Below are 19797 nucleotides of genomic sequence, written 5' to 3' on the forward strand. Positions count from 1 at the left end.
CTATGAAAGTTTCCTCTCCTAAGTTTAAGCCTCGTTTCATTGGTCCGTATAGGATTTCTGAGGTTCTTAATCCTGTGTCTTTTCGTTTGACCCTTCCAGCTTCTTTTTCCATCCATAACGTATTCCATAGGTCATTTTTGCGGAGATACGTGGCACCTGTGGTTCCATCCGTTGATCCTCCTGCCCCGGTTTTGGTTGAGGGGGAGTTGGAGTATATAGTGGAGAAGATTTTGGATTCTCGTATTTCGAGACGGAAACTCCAGTACCTGGTTAAGTGGAAGGGTTATGGTCAGAAAGATAATTCCTGGGTCTTTGCCTCTGATGTTCATGCTGCCGATCTGGTTTGTGCCTTTCATTTGGCTCATCCTGGTCGGCCTGGGGGCTCTGGTGAGGGTTCGGTGACCCCTCCTCAAGGGGGGGGTACTGTTGTGAATTCTGTGGCCAAGCTCCCTCCTGTGGTCATGAGTGGTTCTTCGGCTGGTTCTGTCTATGAGCTTCCTCTGGTGGATGTGAGTGGGGCTGCGGCATCTGAGTTTCCTTCCTCAGGTGACGAGGTTAAGTCGTTAGGTGCTGCTCTATTTAACTCCACCTAGTTCTTTGTTCCTGGCCTCCAGTCAATGTTCCAGTATTGGTCTTGCTTTCTCCTGGATCGTTCTTGTGGCCTGTCTGCCCTGCATAAGCTAAGTTTTGCTTGTGTTACTTTTGTTTGCTATATTTTCTGTCCAGCTTGCTATATTGGTTTTTCTTGCTTGCTGGAAGCTCTGAGACGCAGAGGGAGCACCTCCGTACCGTTAGTCGGTGCGGAGGGTCTTTTTGCCCCCTCTGCGTGGTTGTTTGTAGGTTTTTGTGCTGACCGCAAAGCTATCTTTCCTATCCTCGGTCTATTCAGTAAGTCGGGCCTCGCTTGGCTAAAGTCTATTTCATCTCTGTGTTTGTATTTTCATCTTAACTCACAGTCATTATATGTGGGGGGCTGCCTTTTCCTTTGGGGAATTTCTCTGAGGCAAGGTAGGCTTATTTTTCTATCTTCAGGGCTAGCTAGTTTCTCAGGCTGTGCCGAGTTGCATAGGGAGCGTTAGGCGCAATCCACGGCTACCTCTAGTGTGGTGTGATAGGATTAGGGATTGCGGTCAGCAGAGTTCCCACGTCTCAGAGCTTGTCCTATGTTTTTGGTAACTATCAGGTCACTTTGTGTGCTCTTAACCACTAGGTCCATTGTGGTTCTGAATCACCTGGTCATAACAGTGGTGGCAAGAATGGGGCAAAGCTCCAGAGTTGGTGCATCTAATAGATGCGCCTTTTCTGGTTAGGTAAGGGCTGGCTGCTTTTTTTAGGCTGGGGGGGGGGGGCATAACCATAGCCCCTTACCAGCCTGAAAATAGCAGCCCGCACCTGTGAGTTTTGCCTGGCTAGTTGTAAAATATAGGGGGGGGGGGGGCACCAAGTTGTATTTATTGTGTTTTTTGCAACGTTTTTGATGCACAAAGTGCATAAGTCTGTGCATGAGATTTCTGAAATCTCATAGGCTTTGCTGGTACTGAAAAATGCACCTGAAAATTAGCATTAAAAAACGCAGCAGAAAAAACACCTAGTGTGAGCTCAGCCTTAGTGTGGTCCATAAACTGAGACCAGACTAGCACATGCACTGTCCATTTTCCACATGGTCAAAAGATACATAAGTCTGAATGCCCCAAAGTGGTGAAGTGGTGATATCCCTTGATTTTTTTAATGTGAAAGCCGCCAAATCGTGCAATTAATTCACACGTGATCGTGATGTGTTTTGTTTGTTTGTTTTTTCTAAATATTTACAAAATGGTAGAACATTTTTTTTTCCACTACTTTACACATCTCAAACTGTTTTCTCTACATCAAGTTGTATCAAGTTTTACAAAACGCGTCAGTAGAGAAGAAATATAGAATATTTTTGGAATTCACTGGATCCCTGAAATCAAACAATTTGTGATTCAATTTGTGCATCGCCACCGTTTTACACGATGCAGGAGATTGGATCAGCCACGGAATGATTGACTGATGAGTAAAGATGAATTAGTCAACCAGATCGATGGTCCATTTAGATACACGGATGATAAGCGCCAGCACGTATGGGAAATCAATATGGACGAGTATCCATTAAACTGTGGACCCAATGTGTACATGATGCGATAATGATCCTAAAATAGGAACCACATGTATAACGGTGTACCGAGAGAATGCTCCAAAATTAGTTATCATATCATTTCAATTTACAAAATACCAACAAATGTAGTGTAAAAGTAATACTGCCATATAGTGTACAGTTCACATAATGTCAAGATAAATAGTAAATACAGTATTATGCGACATCCAAACTAAACTCCATAAGTCGCTCACATAATACAGTCACATGGTTCTCACATTATAGTGTCATATAGTTCCTAAATAATACTGCCCTACAGCACTAATGTTGGATGGTTTTAGCTTGATCCTGAGCTTCACTGGGTGAAAAAAGTTTGCCGTCTCCTAAAACTGCCCCTATAGAGATGATTTTATACAGCTACATCAAACAAAATTCTGCATGCAAGTACTTACCCTCATTCTTCTACATGAATCAGGGTGCGCAGGATGAGCTGTGCCACAAATCTCAGAATGACCCAATAGAAAAACATTTCAACGGCCATTACCTGCAGAAATGGAAAGTTTGTGTAACACCTAACTGAGGGCAAGGAGACACGGAGGAAAGGAGAATAACGGGACATATATTTCTGCACAGCCTGGGTGACCCTGCCACTGTAGCGCTTTTCTGCAAACCCCACCGATCACAGAGTTCTGGCAAATGCAAGCAATATACCATCACTTTCTAAAATGAGAAGACTCCATTAATACTAACCAGATGCTGGATTAATAGAATTGTCCGATTATTGGAATTGTCATATTATATTTTCCATGTAATCAATCAATAATAAAACCGCGCCATTAATTCTCCTTTCAGAAATACGGCTATGGAGGATGGGTCCAGATGCAACATTCATGCAAGGTTTGGATTTTTTAATTTTATCTTTATGTAAATTGTTTTAAATGTTTCATTAAATTAATGTCCTGTTAAATGACAAAATCCCAGCGATCGCTCTGGTCTGTGGCTCTGAAAATGATCGGGGTAGCTCCAATAAATCATGAGATGCGTTATTTGGGCTTTCTCTCTTTGGCCGCTCTCTGGGATAGCACGACATCACACATAAAGATGTGATGTATAATAATAATAATAATAATAATAATGCAGATCTGTCAGCAGGAAATGCTGCGATGTAGAAGAGCAGCTGATTCCAGCTTTGCATTTGGCTAATAAAGGAGCTGAAATAATTCATGGTTGTGATTTCCCTTTATCAATTTTTGATGCCGTGTTTTGGCTGCAGGGAGCACAGACCTTACATAAGAGACTACATGCAGACATCCAATTTAAAGGGATTGTCCAGTTACGACACTGCCTATTGTTAAGACACTTAAGAGATCAATTGTGAACTAAAAACAAACCTGGCTGCAAGTGTTCAATATCTGTGTAGCACAACCACAAGAGAAACCTAGCACTGAATGAGTTAATCGCCTGTTCTGACGGAAGCATTGGGCTGTACTGACCTCCGTCTGCTCTGAACGGCTCTCGATGCTCCTCTGTCGCCTTCTAGGCTAGCTCAGGAGGCTGTATTCCACCTGAGTGTTCAGGTAGTTTGAGTTCACTATGCCATGTCCTGCTTCACTGCCTAGAGCTACGCCACAATGTTACTTTTGACATTCCCAGCCTTGCCACATTCCTGTATTCTGCTACAGTCGGTTCAAAAAGTATTCAGACCCCTTTACATTTTTCGCTCTGTTTCATTGCAGCCATTTGGTAAATTCATTTTTTTTCTTATTAATGTCCACTCTGCCCCCAATCTTCACTGAAAAAAAACAGAAATGTAGAATTTTTTGCAAATTTATTAAAAAAGAAAAACTGAAGTATCACATGGTCATAAGTATTCAGACCCTTTGTGCTCAATATTGAGTAGAAGCATCTTTAGAGCTAGTACAGCCAAGAATCTTCTTGGGAATGATACAAGTTTTTCACACCTAGATTTGGTACAACTGTATATTGCTAAAAGTGTGCCTCCTGATATTTTCTGCTCTGCTACATCATTGAGCTCTGTTACATTGCCACATTGTGCCTCCTGATATTCTCTGCTCTGCTACATCATTGAGTTCTGTTACATTGCCACAGTGTTCCCCCCTGACATTCCAAGTTGTCACTGGGCTCTGCTACACTGACACTGTGTGCCTCCTCATATTCTCAGTTCTGCTATGTTACTGGTCTCCTGACTCCTGATATTCTTCGCTCTGCTACATTCCTAGACTCTTCTACATTACCACAGTGTTTCCTGAGATACCCATCTCTGCTAGGTCACTGGGCTCTGTTATATTGCCACAGAGTGCCTCCAGAAATTCCCACCTTTCCTAGCTTCCTGCACTGCTACAGAGTGCTTCCTTACATTCTCAGCTCTGCTACATTGTCACAGAGTGCCTCCTTATATTCTCAGCTCTTCTACATTGCCAGTGTGCCTCCTTATATTCTCAGTTCTACTACATTGCCAGTGTGCCTCCTTATATTCCCAGTTCTACTACATTGCCAGTGTGCCTCCTTATATTCTCAGCTCTTCTACATTGCCAGTGTGCCTCCTTATATTCTCAGCTCTGCTACATTGTCACAGAGTGCCTCCTTATATTCTCAGCTCTGCTACATTGCCAGTGTGCCTTCTTATATTCTCAGCTCTGCTACATTGCCAGTGTGCCTCCTTATATTCTCAGCTCTGCTACATTGCCAGTGTGCCTCCTTATATTCTCAGCTCTGCTACATTGCCAGTGTGCCTCCTTATATTCTCAGCTCTGCTACATTGCCAGTGTGCCTCCTTATATTCTCAGCTCTGCTACATTGCCAGTGTGCCTCCTTATATTCTCAGCTCTGCTACATTGTCACAGAGTGCCTCCTTATATTCTCAGCTCTGCTACATTGCCAGTGTGCCTTCTTATATTCTCAGCTCTGCTACATTGCCAGTGTGTGGCTCTTGACATACCCAGGTCTATTATGTTGCCGGGATTAGTTTGATCCTGAAATTCAAAACTTTGCTACATCACTGGGCTCTGTTATATCGCCAACCTGTGCCTCCTGGCACACAAAGCTCTGCTAGATTGTCACATTGTGCATTCTCATATACCCAGGTCTGTTATGTTGCATTGCTCCACTAGATTGCTACTGTGTTTATCCTGACATTCCATGTTCTACTACATCACTGGGTGCCAATATAATGCCAAAGTGTGCTTCCTAGAAAACAAAGCTCCACTACATTGCCACAGCATGCCTTCTGACTTACCCAGCTCTTCTACATCGCTGGCTCTACTTTATTGCTACAAAGTGTCCACTACCATACCCAACTCTGTTACATTGCTGGACTCTGCTACTTCCTGAAAATGAGACTCTTGACCTACCACTTCAAAGAGTCTCCTGATCTCCTGTGCTCTGCTACATCGCTGATCCATCTCAGCTGTGCTGTTCAGTCTGCCTTGCATCGTTGTCTCCAGCCTCCGTGCTGCCATCCAGTGTCTCCGGCTTCATCGGCATGGTGATCTACGCTAGTGTCGGACTGGGTACCAAGGGACCACCAGTAACACTGATTTCAGTGGGCCCACTTTTCACCTGCATGCAAATATTACTCTTCATTTGTTCACAAATTGACCTATGCTTCTATAGAATAGTAAATTGTGTAGCTTGGTTAAAGAATGATGAGATGCTGCTTTTTTTTTATACAGAGTAAATCAAGTGAATTATGCCAAGTACTGCCCATACAGTGGGGCTGGGGGCCCATACAGTGGGGCTGGGGGCCCATACAGTGGGGTTGGGGGCCCATACAGTGGGGCTGGGGGCCCATACAGTGAGGTTGGGGGCCCATACAGTGGGGCTGGGGGCCCATATAGTGGGGCTGGGGGCCCATATAGTGGGGCTGGGGGCCCATACAGTGGGGCTGGGGGCCCATACAGTGGGGCTGGGGGCCCATATAGTGGGGCTGGGGGCCCATACAGTGGGGCTGGGGGCCCATACAGTGGGGCTGGGGGCCCATACAGTGAGGTTGGGGGCCCATACAGTGGGGCTGGGGGCCCATACAGTGAGGCTGGGGGCCCATACAGTGGGGCTGGGGGCCCATACAGTGGGGCTGGGAGCCCATACAGTGGGGCTGGGGGCCCATACAGTGGGGCTGGGGGCCCATACAGTGGGGCTGGGGGCCCATACAGTGGGGTTGGGGGCCCATATAGTGGGGCTGGGGGCCCATACAGTGAGGTTGGGGGCCCATACAGTGGGGTTGGGGGCCCATACAGTGGGGCTGGGGGCCCATACAGTGAGGCTGGGGGCCCATACAGTGGGGCTGGGGGCCCATACAGTGGGGCTGGGAGCCCATACAGTGGGGCTGGGGGCCCATACAGTGGGGCTGGGGGCCCATACAGTGGGGCTGGGGGCCCATACAGTGGGGTTGGGGGCCCATATAGTGGGGCTGGGGGCCCATACAGTGAGGTTGGGGGCCCATACAGTGGGGTTGGGGGCCCATACAGTGGGGCTGGGGGCCCATACAGTGGGGTTGGGGGCCCATACAGTGGGGCTGGGGGCCCATATCTGAACAAGGGCCCACCGGGGGATTCCCCTCTTCCCCGATGGGCCAGTCCGAGGCTGATCTCCTCAATCAGGCTGCCGTCCATATAACGCACCAATGTGTCATCACACGTCACAATTTGTCATATACCCGTGATTTTAATGATCTCGCGAAAACAGTGTTATCAAACCGAGATGATATTACAATATCTCCATAATTATGGAGCACGTTATAAGGATGGAATATAGATCCCGTACCACAAGAGAAGGGGCCACGTGGATCATATTCAGGAGCCAAGATAATAAAGATGAGCGTTGCCATGGTAACCATGGCATATTTTCTGTTATATATATAAAAATCCTCACAAGGACATTTCTGTCAGTTACCAGTCAATATTTCCACATAATACAACTGCAGAGGCAATAATGAGCCAACATGACCCCCTCACAGAGACTGAGTATGAAGGTCATCCGCATTATTACCGTACTTGTAAGGCTGTGTGCACACGATGCGGATTTGCAACGGATCCGCAGCGGATTTTTCCGCGCAGAAATGCTGCAGACCCGCACTGTGATTTACAGTACAATGTAAATCAATGGGTAAAAAAAAAAAGTTGCGCACATGGTGCAGAAGAATCAGTGCGGATATGCTGCGGATTTAAAAGAAGTGCATGTCACTTCTTTTGTGCTGATCTGCAGCGTTTCTGCACCCCTCCATGATAGAATTCCGCAGTGGCAAAAACTGCAGAAAATCCGCACAAAATCCGCATCAATTCCACAGCAAATCCACACAAAATCCCCATAAAAACAGCAGCAAATCCGCAGATGCGGTTTCTGCCAGGAGATGTAGGAAATGTGGTGCAGAATTTTCTGCACAAAATCCGCGTGTCACATGTGCACATAGCCTAATTATTTCTAACATTCCAAGGAAACAGCAGAAACTATCAATAATCAGATAAGGAAAGTCACTTATCGGTCGATATTATTCTTGTACATAGAGGGCAGTATTATACTAGTTATATTCCTGTATATAGGGGGCAGTATTATAGTAGTTATATTCTTGTACATAGGGGCAGTATTATAGTAGTTATATTCTTGTACATAGGGGGCAGTATTATAGTAGTTATATTCTTGTACATAGGGGCAGTATTATAGTAGTTATATTCTTGTACATAGGGGGCAGTATTATAGTAGTTATATTCTTGTACATAGGGGGCAGTATTATAGTAGTTACGGTATATTCTTGTACATGGGGCAGTATTATAGTAGTTATATTCTTGTATATAGGGGGCAGTATTATAGTAGTTATATTCTTGTACATAGGGGCAGTATTATACTAGTTATATTCCTGTATATAGGGGGCAGTATTATAGTAGTTATATTCTTGTACATAGGGGCAGTATTATAGTAGTTATATTCTTGTACATAGGGGGCAGTATTATAGTAGTTACGGTATATTCTTGTACATGGGGCAGTATTATAGTAGTTATATTCTTGTACATAGGGGGCAGTATTATAGTAGTTATATTCTTGTACATAGTGGGCAGTATTATAGTAGTTATATTATTGTACATAGGGGGCAGTATTATAGTAGTTATATTCTTGTACATAGGGGGCAGTATTATAGTAGCTATATTCTTGTACATAGGGGCAGTATTATAGTAGTTATATTCTTGTATAAAGGAGCAGTATTATAGTAGTTATATTCTTGTACATAGGGACAGTATTATAGTAGTTATATTCTTGTACATAGGAGCAGTATTATAGTAGTTATATTCTTGTACATAGGGACAGTATTATAGTAGTTATATTCTTGTACATAGGGGCAGTATTATAGTAGTTATATTCTTGTACATAGGGACAGTATTATAGTAATTATATTCTTGTACATAGGAGCAGTATTATAGTAGTTATATTCTTGTACATAGGGGCAGTATTATAGTAGTTATACTCTTGTACATAGGGAGCAGTATTATAGTAGTTATATTCTTGTACATAGGGGCAGTATTATAGTAGTTATATTCTTGTACATAGGGACAGTATTATAGTAATTATATTCTTGTACATAGGAGCAGTATTATAGTAGTTATATTCTTGTACATAGGAGCAGTATTATAGTAGTTATATTCTTGTACATAGGGGCAGTATTATAGTAGTTATACTCTTGTACATAGGGAGCAGTATTATAGTAGTTATATTCTTGTACATAGGGGCAGTATTATAGTAGTTATATTCTTGTACATAGGGGCAGTATTATAGTAGTTATACTCTTGTACATAGGGAGCAGTATTATAGTAGTTATATTCTTGTACATAGGAGCAGTATTATAGTAGTTATATTCCTGTAAATAGCGGGCAGTATTATAATAGTTATATTCTTGTGCATAGGGGGCATGTTTTTCATACTGACGTATGTGTCACGGGAACAGTGGTAAAACAGGAGATAAGGAACCTGGGTCCTTGAACTTCCCCTCGGGCTAGGGGAACCCTCTCTTTCCTTAACTCGGGGGTACCCTTGATGGTAGGGAGGCCTGAGTCACCAACCTGTCCCTAGCTCCTGTCCAGTAGTGATGAGCGAATATACTCGTTACTCGAGATTTCCCAAGCACGCTTGGGGGTCCTCCGAGTATATTTTAGTGCTCGGAGATTTAGTTTTCTTCGCCACAGCTGGATGATTTACGGCTACTAGCCTGCTTGATTACATGTGGGGATTCCCTAGCAACCAGGCAACCCCCACATGTACTCAGCCTGGCTAATAGCTGTAAATCATTCAGCTGAGGCGATGAAAACTAAATCTCCAAGCGCTAAAAATACTTGGAGGACACCAGAGCATGCTCGGGAAATCTCGAGTAACGAGTATATTCGCTCATCACTACTGTCCAGCCCTGAGCTAAACCCCCAACCCCCACCCCAGGAGGTGAACCGTAAAGGAAAACACCGATAAAGACTGACAGAGATAAAATGAACTGCGCCACAAAGCAAACTATCAGGACAACACAATATGTGTGTGGAGAGAACACAATACAAATATGGAAATTAGCAAATAAAGTGTACGTCATCAGACTGCAAGAGGTACGCAAATGCTATAGTCGGCATCCAGGAATGTTCTGGCCCATGCTTAAAGGGAGAAGGCGTTCCCAGCAGCCTCAGCCTACAATTGACACTGATCAAAACGTTAACTCCTGCAAAGCTGAATATCAGAGATCAAACCACCACCGATGCCCAAACTCAGGCATAGGAAGGTCTAAAACTGCACATCAGACTCCCCAGTGTGAACAGAGTCCCAAGTCAGCATGACTATGGTAGGAGAGATATTCACATGCATTTATTATGCGCCATCTATTTTATTCTTGAATACGTATAGTGGTGACTTTCTGATGTTAGAATCAATGGTTTCTGCTTTTCAGATCTTTTTCTCAGATCATACACAAGGTATGTAATTCACTTCTCCCAGAGTCTCATATCCAAGAAAAAAAAAACAGCAACAGCAGACTTTTCTTTCTAATCCCGGTAATTGAGATCCGAGCTTTATAAATCAATGGCATTTGATTTCTTCCCTCTCATAGATGTGCGTCGTGGTCTCTTCATTCTTAAGTGTGGATTGCAGGAAAACTAGGTCAGAGGGGTCGCTAAAAATAGGTTTTGGATTTTGCTTTGATCGTGATCCTCTCAAATACCAGGAGTCGAGCTGCTTTGTTTTCAGAAATTCAGACTCTTGGCGTAAAGAAAATGTCCTTATTATCAAATTAATAAAACCTTGCAACAACTTTTATTTGTTTTCAATTGAAATAAAACTCCCCTTTAAAACCAATGTTACCCATTAAAATCTATATAAAGTTCTGAGAAATTCAGCAAATCATTTCATTACCCATTTACACTGATATTATGATTATTGTTGTTTCCATTCCATTAAAACCCAAACACACATCGCTCCCCTGTACAAACAGCCTTATGACCTCAGCTCAGAATATTGAATGCTGCTTTCCATATGAACAAAGTAGAAAAAAATCATAATAAAAAATAAATAAAATAATTAAAGTAAAGCAAAGTAGCTGCCAATATATTCAACTTTTAATGGAAATGTAATCTGTGGAATGTCTGGAATATTGGGAATAGTCCTTTACGTTTGAGATCTTGCAGCTGAAAAGTGTCATCAATCAGTATTAAACTCCAGCTATGGATGTTTACTCAGAAATAAAGAATATTAGATTATACCCTCAACTTTGTCAGCTTCTTATAAATCACGTTATAGGACCCGATGTAGGAGTGACTGTGAAAGATTGACGAGTCATATTTTATAGGTGCAGAATTGCTATTTTTTTTCAGAATTTCTAAGCTCTATTGAGAAGTGGCCTTATACTTATATTACTATTCTGCTGGTGCAGTCACTGTGCACATACATTGCATTACTGATCCTGAGTTACATCCTGTATTATACTCCAGAGCTGCACTCACTATTCTGCTGGTGCAGTCAATGTGGACATACATTACATTACTGATCCTGAGTTACATCCTGTATTATACCCCAGAGCTGCACTCACTATTCTGCTGCTGCAGTCACTGTGTACATACATTACTGATCCTGAGTTACATCCTGTATTATACTCCAGAGCTGCACTCACTCTTCTGCTGGTGCAGTCACTGTGTACATACATTACATTACTGATCCTGAGTTATATCCTGTATTATACTCCAGAGCTGCACTCACTATTCTGCTGGTGCAGTCACTGTGTACATACATTACATTACTGATCCTGAGTTACATCCTGTATTATACTCCAGAGCTGCACTCTCTATTCTGCTGGTGCAGTCAATGTGGACATACATTACATTACTGATCCTGAGTTACATCCTGTATTATACCCCAGAGCTGCACTCACTATTCTGCTGCTGCAGTCACTGTGTACATACATTACTGATCCTGAGTTACATCCTGTATTATAATCCAGAGCTGCACTCACTCTTCTGCTGGTGCAGTCACTGTGCACATACATTACATTACTGATCCTGAGTTACATCCTGTATTATACCCCAGAGCTGCACTCACTATTCTGCTGGTGCAGTCACTGTGTACATACATTACATTACTGATCCTGAGTTACATCCTGTATTATACCCCAGGGCTGCACTCACTATTCTGCTGGTGCAGTCACTGTGTACATTCATTTCATTACTGATCCTGAGTTACATCCTGTATTTTACTCCAGAGCTGCACTCACTATTCTGCTGCTGCAGTCACTGTGTAGATACATTACATTACTGATCCTGAGTTACATCCTGTATTATACTCCAGAGCTGCACTCACTATTCTGCTGGTGCAGTCACTGTGTACATACATTACTGATCCTGAGTTACATCCTGTATTATACCCCAGAGCTGCACTCACTCTTCTGCTGGTGCAGTCACTGTGTACATACATTACATTACTGATCCTGAGTTACATCCTGTATTATACTCCAGAGCTGCACTCACTATTCTGCTGGTGCAGTCACTGTGTACATACATTACTGATCCTGAGTTACATCCTGTATTATACCCCAGAGCTGCACTCATTCTTCTGCTGGTGCAGTCACTGTGTACATACATTACATCACTGATCCTGAGTTACATCCTGTATTATACCGCAGAGCTGCACTCACTATTCTGCTGCTGCAGTCATTGTGTACATACATTACATTACTGATCCCCAGTTACATCCTGTATTATACTCCAGAGCTGCACTCACTATTCTGCTGGTGCAGTCACTATGTACATACATTACATCACTGATCCTGAGTTACATTCTGTATTATACCCCAGAGCTGCACTCACTATTCTGCTGGTGCAGTCACTGTGTACATACATTACATTACTGATCCTGAGTTACATCCTGTATTATACTCCAGAGCTGCACTCACTATTCTGCTGGTGCAGTCACTGTGTACATACATTACATTACTGATCCTGAGTTACATCCTGTATTATACTCCAGAGCTGCACTCACTATTCTGCTGGTGCAGTCACTGTGTACATACATTACATTACTGATCCTGAGTTACACCCTGTATTATACTACAGAGCTGCACTCACTATTCTGCTGGTGCAGTCACTGTGTACATACATTACAGATCCTGAGTTACATCCTGTATTATACTCCAGAGCTGCACTCACTATTCTGCTGGTGCAGTCACTGTGTACATACATTACATTACTGATCCTGAGTTACATCTTGTATTATACTCCAGAGCTGCACTCACTATTCTGCTGGTGCAGTCACTGTGTACATACATTACATTACTGATCCTGAGTTACATCCTGTATTATACTCCAGAGCTGCACTCACTATTCTGCTGGTGCAGTCACTGTGCACATACATTACATTACTAATCCTGAGTTACACCCTGTATTATACTCCAGAGCTGCACTCACTATTCTGCTGGTGCAGTCACTGTGTATATACATTACATTACTGATCCTGAGTTACACCCTGTATTATACTCCAGAGCTGCACTCACTATTCTGCTGGTGCAGTCACTGTGTACATACATTACATTACTGATCCTGAGTTACATCCTGTATTATACCCCAGAGCTGCACTCACTATTCTGCTGGTGCAGTCACTGTGTACATACATTACATTACTGATCCTGAGTTACATCCTGTATTATACTCCAGAGCTGCACTCACTATTCTGCTGGTGCAGTCACTGTGTATATACATTACATTACTGATCCTGAGTTACACCCTGTATTATACTCCAGAGCTGCACTCACTATTCTGCTGGTGCAGTCACTGTGTACATACATTACATTACATTACTGATCCTGAGTTACATCCTGTATTATACTCCAGAGCTGCACTCACTATTCTGCTGGTACAGTCACTGTGTACATACATTACATTACTGATCCTGAGTTACACCCTGTATTATACTCCAGAGCTGCACTCACTATTCTGCTGGTGCAGTCACTGTGTACATACATTACATTACTGATCCTGAGTTACATCCTGTATTATACATATAATCTTCTTGTTTCTCGAGGAGGAGGCAAAAATGATGAAAGATGGAAAAGTTTTCAGGGTTGTTCAGTCTAATTGCTGGGATCCAGAAGAGCGGCTAAAAGACATGGATCAGTCAGGTAATCTCATGCATTTGATTTTAGTGTCATGGCAAAAAAAAAAAATATTATTTTTCTATTTATTTTACATTTTAATATAGCAAATTCCAGATACGTGGATAATAACAATGTGTTGGATAATACTGGACTCTTTTTCTGGTGCAGGAGTAACAGTACAAGCCCTGTCCACTGTCCCCGTAATGTTCAGCTATTGGGTAAGTACAATTCACACCAACACCGGACCCTGGGGAGCCGCCATCAGTTTAATAAATGTCTGTGATTTACTAAAGGTATTTTTAGTTTAACTTCTTAAAGTGTTATTCTTATTATGTCACGTCATATTTCTACGATATTATTGGTTGGTGACCTCTGCGACCCCCAACAGATCCCAAGAATGAAGTGGATCCAGGGTTGGTTAAGTGCTGCTTTCAATTAAATTAGGTTTTTATGCTAAAAAATATTTAGAATTCCTAGTCTCCACTAATCACAGGATAGAAGGATAGAGAAAAAGGAGGAAAAACCAGTATGAGAAGTCATCGGGTGGCTGACTAGGTCCCTTCTTTGCAATGGGAGAATCAACAATGGCAAAAGAAATGTAGGCTTGGAATAAGAGAATTTGTTTTATCAAATGTAGAATTATGAGAAAAGTAATTAGAGGTAAATATATTGTGTATTATTGGTGGATAGAGACCTGGTACAATTGTATTTTCTTGAACAATAGGCGACAGTATGTTTATAACTGTTTAAACCGATACTTTTATTGCATTGTTTGTTTTTTTGAGAAAATAAACTATACAGCATTTACTCCTAGATTTGGATATACCCATTCCTTTACCCTTCTAATCCCCCCTCCTTAATAAAATTTGCTGTTGTCTTTCTTACCCTTCCCCTGCCTCTCTCTCCCATTACAATGAATAGTATGTCTTAAGTATAGTAAAATATTGGGAGAAGACACTTAAAAAATAGAAGTGATATGCTACATACACAGCTTGTTATTGTTGTAAAAAAAAATGTTTTTTTTTTTTCTTTTTGGAAAAATACCTAAAAATTATTGAAAATAGAAAAAAAAAATTTTAAGGTTTCATATCAATTTTTGTTATTTTATTCTAAAAAAAAATAAAAAGATTTCTGGATATTCCGTTCTGAGCAAAGGTCAATATCAAGAGAGGAGTGTAAGTGAGCTGTGACATCACCTATTGTGAATGGTGGATCCTGTGTTATCTACTGTATATAGAGATGTTATCAGTCATTGTACAGGAGGAGGAGGAGGTGAGCTATGACATCACTTATTGTGAATGATGGATCCTGTGTTATCTACTATATATAGAGGTGTTATCGGTCATTGTACAGGAGGCGGAGGTGAGCTGTGACATCACCTATTGTGAATGGTGGATAATGTGTTATCTACTGTATATAGAGGTGTTATCAGTCATTGTACATGAGGAGGAGGCGAGCTGTGACATCACCTATTGTGAATGGTGGATCCTGTGTTATCTACTGTATATAGAGATGTTATCGGTCATTGTACAGGAGGCGGAGGTGAGCTGTGACATCACCTATTGTGAATGGTGGATAATGTGTTATCTACTGTATATAGAGGTGTTATCAGTCATTGTACATGAGGAGGAGGCGAGCTGTGACATCACCTATTGTGAATGGTGGATCCTGTGTTATCTACTGTATATAGAGATGTTATCAGTCATTGTACAGGAGGAGGAGGAGGTGAGCTGTGACATCACTTATTGTGAATGATGGATCCTGTGTTATCTACTGTATATAGAGGTGTTATCGGTCATTGTACAGGAGGCAGAGGTGAGCTGTGACATCACCTATTGTGAATGGTGGATAATGTGTTATCTACTGTATATAGAGGTGTTATCAGTCATTGTACATGAGGAGGAGGCGAGCTGTGACATCACCTATTGTGAATGGTGGATCCTGTGTTATCTACTGTATATAGAGGTGTTATCAGTCATTGAACAGGAGGAGGAGGAGGTGAGCTGTGACATCACTTATTGTGAATGATGGATCCTGTGTTATCTACTGTATATAGAGGTGCTATCAGTCATTGTACAGGAGGAGGAGGTGAGCTGTGATATCTCCTATTGTGAATGATGGATCCTGTGTTATCTACTGTATATAGAGGTGTTATCAGTCATTGTACAGGAGGAGGAGGTGAGCTGTGACATCACCTATTGTGAATGATGGATCCTGTGTTATCTACTGTATATAGAGGTGTTATCAGTCATTGTACAGGAGGAGGAATAGGTGAGCTGTGACATCACCTATTGCGAGTGGTAGATGTCATCCTCGGTCCAAGTTTCATAACAGAATATAGCACATACTATTTACTGCAAGAAACTATGAGCAATCATTCTTGTTCAGGTCCCTTAAGAAGACGAAAAAAAATAAGATTACCATTTTTTTAAATAAATGTTAAGTAAAAAAATATAACACTTTAACCCACCATCTTTTCCTTATTCAAAAATTAAAAAAATGTGAAAAAATAAACATATTTGGTATTATTGTGTCCATATAAGTCTGATCTACCAAAGTATAACATTATTAACTTTTACATTAAATGCTAAAAAAAAAAAATTATACTTAATTTTTCTGGGTCACTGCTCTTCCCCCCCCCCCCCCTTCCCAAATACAATAACCAGGATTCAAAATGTCATATGTAACCCAACATGGTATCAATAAAAATGTCAGTTCAGTGTGCAAAGATCAAGCCCCGAGAGAAATGGGAAAAGTTATGAGCCTCAAAAAATAGTGAGGCTATTTATCAAATATTACAAAGAATATATATAATAAACACAAAGACATATTACAAATTAAAAAAAAAATTCTCAAAAATTCATTAAAATAATAGATCATTTTCCGTTCCCACGTACCTTTAGGTTTTCTCTGAGCTTCTGTCCGCTTCAGAATTTTGTGGATCAGTTTCTCATTGTTTTTAAACTCGCTGCTTCATATGCTAATGGTAAACTTTAGAGATGCTGAAAACCGTGAGGAATGGGAAAACATAGTATAGAAGAAAACTGAACACTTTTCTTTATGAAATAAATGGGAATTATTGACTTAAAAGTGGAAAACCGAGCGCCGTCTATGAAACCAGTCAATGGCATGTACCTATCAGACCTTTACGGGAAAAAGAAAAAAGTCTTTGCAGCGGATTTGTAAGTTTTAGGGAGAATCATGTTGCTCTCAGGACACTTTGTGATTTCTCTTTCCAGGCGAAGCCACATGACACCTTGGACGTTTCCCGCTTTCTCAATGATGACTTGGCCGCCGTGGTCAGGAAGCATCCAAAGAGATTTGTTGGGCTTGGGACGCTCCCGATGCAAAGTCCGGAGCTGGCGGTGGAGGAAATGCACCGATGTGTGAAAGATCTGGGGTTCCCAGGGGTGCAGATTGGATCCCATGTGAATCAGTGGGAACTGGACTCAACAGAGCTCTACCCCGTATATGCAGTAAGTGGTCGTTCTAACTAAAAAGTCACAGGAACATTCTGTGTTCGCTACTAGACTACTCTAAACGAACGCACGTTCTAATAAGGCATATACACGGCACAGAGGGACCGTGTAACCCGCAGAACTCAATTTATGGACATCTATGGTTTGATTTCGTTGGCTGTGTGGATTGAAAGCGTTGTTACCAACATCTGGTGAGAATGTCATGTCAATAACACCTTTATAAATATATTTACCGAGGAAATTGGTGACTTGTTCAATACTTATTTCATCCACTATAGATGCACAGTAAATGTTTGAATGTTCTATGCAGGTACTGAACACAGCAATAATTCTTTTATGTCTTTTTCCTTGTGCACTAACAGAACAACATAGCTAATCCTGGCGAAATCTGATCGGATGTCCCTATCTATAAGGCTGCCGTTACACTAGCAGTATTTGTAAGCCAAAACCAGGAGTGGGTGATAAATGCAGAAATGGAGCATATAGTAACATAGTAACATAGTAACATAGTTAGTAAGGCCGAAAAAAGACATTTGTCCATCCAGTTCAGCCTATATTCCATCATAATAAATCCCCAGATCTACGTCCTTCTACAGAACCTAATTGTATGATACAATATTGTTCTGCTCCAGGAAGACATCCAGGCCTCTCTTGAACCCCTCGACTGAGTTCGCCATCACCACCTCCTCAGGCAAGCAATTCCAGATTCTCACTGCCCTAACAGTAAAGAATCCTCTTCTATGTTGGTGGAAAAACCTTCTCTCCTCCAGACGCAAAGAATGCCCCCTTGTGCCCGTCACCTTCCTTGGTATAAACAGATCCCCAGCGAGATATTTGTATTGTCCCCTTATATACTTATACATGGTTATTAGATCGCCCCTCAGTCGTCTTTTTTCTAGACTAAATAATCCTAATTTCGCTAATCTATCTGGGTATTGTAGTTCTCCCATCCCCTTTATTAATTTTGTTGCCCTCCTTTGTACTCTCTCTAGTTCCATTATATCCTTCCTGAGCACCGGTGCCCAAAACTGGACACAGTACTCCATGTGCGGTCTAACTAGGGATTTGTACAGAGGCAGTATAATGCTCTCATCATGTGTATCCAGACCTCTTTTAATGCACCCCATGATCCTGTTTGCCTTGGCAGCTGCTGCCTGGCACTGGCTGCTCCAGGTAAGTTTATCATTAACTAGGATCCCCAAGTCCTTCTCCCTGTCAGATTTACCCAGTGGTTTCCCGTTCAGTGTGTAATGGTGATATTGATTCCTTCTTCCCATGTGTATAACCTTACATTTATCATTGTTAAACCTCATCTGCCACCTTTCAGCCCAAGTTTCCAACTTATCCAGATCCATCTGTAGCAGAATACTATCTTCTCTTGTATTAACTGCTTTACATAGTTTTGTATCATCTGCAAATATCGATATTTTACTGTGTAAACCTTCTACGAGATCATTAATGAATATGTTGAAGAGAACAGGTCCCAATACTGACCCCTGCGGTACCCCACTGGTCACAGCGACCCAGTTAGAGACTATACCATTTATAACCACCCTCTGCTTTCTATCACTAAGCCAGTTACTAACCCATTTACACACATTTTCCCCCAGACCAAGCATTCTCATTTTGTGTACCACCCTCTTGTGCGGCACGGTATCAAACGCTTTGGAAAAATCGAGATATACCACATCCAATGACTCACCGTGGTCCAGCCTATAGCTTACCTCTTCATAAAAACTGATTAGATTGGTTTGACAGGAGCGATTTCTCATAAACCCATGCTGATATGGAGTTAAACAGTTATTCTCATTGAGATAATCCAGAATAACATCCCTCAGAAACCCTTCAAATATTTTACCAACAATAGAGGTTAGACTTACTGGCCTATAATTTCCAGGTTCACTTTTAGAGCCCTTTTTGAATATTGGCACCACATTTGCTATGCGCCAGTCCTGCGGAACAGACCCTGTCGCTATAGAGTCACTAAAAATAAGAAATAATGGTTTATCTATTACATTACTTAGTTCTCTTAGTACTCGTGGGTGTATGCCATCCGGACCCGGAGATTTATCTATTTTAATCTTATTTAGCCGGTTTCGCACCTCTTCTTGGGTTAGATTGGTGACCCTTAATATAGGGTTTTCATTGTTTCTTGGGATTTCACCTAGCATTTCATTTTCCACCGTGAATACCGTGGAGAAGAAGGTGTTTAATATGTTAGCTTTTTCCTCGTCATCTACAACCATTCTTTCCTCACTATTTTTTAAGGGGCCTACATTTTCAGTTTTTATTCTTTTACTATTGATATAGTTGAAGAACAGTTTGGGATTAGTTTTACTCTCCTTAGCAATGTGCTTCTCTGTTTCCTTTTTGGCAGCTTTAATTAGTTTTTTAGATAAAGTATTTTTCTCCCTATAGTTTTTTAGAGCTTCAATCGTGCCATCCTGCTTTAGTAGTGCAAATGCTTTCTTTTTACTGTTAATTGCCTGTCTTACTTCTTTGTTTAGCCACATTGGGTTTTTCCTATTTCTAGTCCTTTTATTCCCACAAGGTATAAACCGCTTACACTGCCTATTTAGGATGTT

General features: G+C 41.6%; 1 protein-coding gene across 2 annotated transcripts in view; it reads left to right on the plus strand.

Annotated features, from left to right (window-relative positions):
- ACMSD (aminocarboxymuconate semialdehyde decarboxylase) overlaps positions 1-19797 on the plus strand; it is a 57060-nt gene that overhangs the window by 24914 nt on the left and 12349 nt on the right. The window contains exons 2-5 of one of the 2 annotated variants that reach the window (XM_069732841.1): positions 2969-3013; positions 13664-13757; positions 13902-13951; positions 16973-17209. In XM_069732841.1, the coding sequence (XP_069588942.1) occupies positions 2969-3013; positions 13664-13757; positions 13902-13951; positions 16973-17209 (426 nt within the window). Of the gene's footprint in view, positions 1-2968; positions 3014-13660; positions 13758-13901; positions 13952-16972; positions 17210-19797 lie in introns of both variants that reach the window. The other variant, XM_069732840.1, reaches the window with a different exon arrangement.

The sequence above is a fragment of the Ranitomeya imitator genome, chromosome 7 (genome assembly GCF_032444005.1).
Source record: "Ranitomeya imitator isolate aRanImi1 chromosome 7, aRanImi1.pri, whole genome shotgun sequence".
NCBI lineage: Eukaryota > Metazoa > Chordata > Amphibia > Anura > Dendrobatidae > Ranitomeya > Ranitomeya imitator.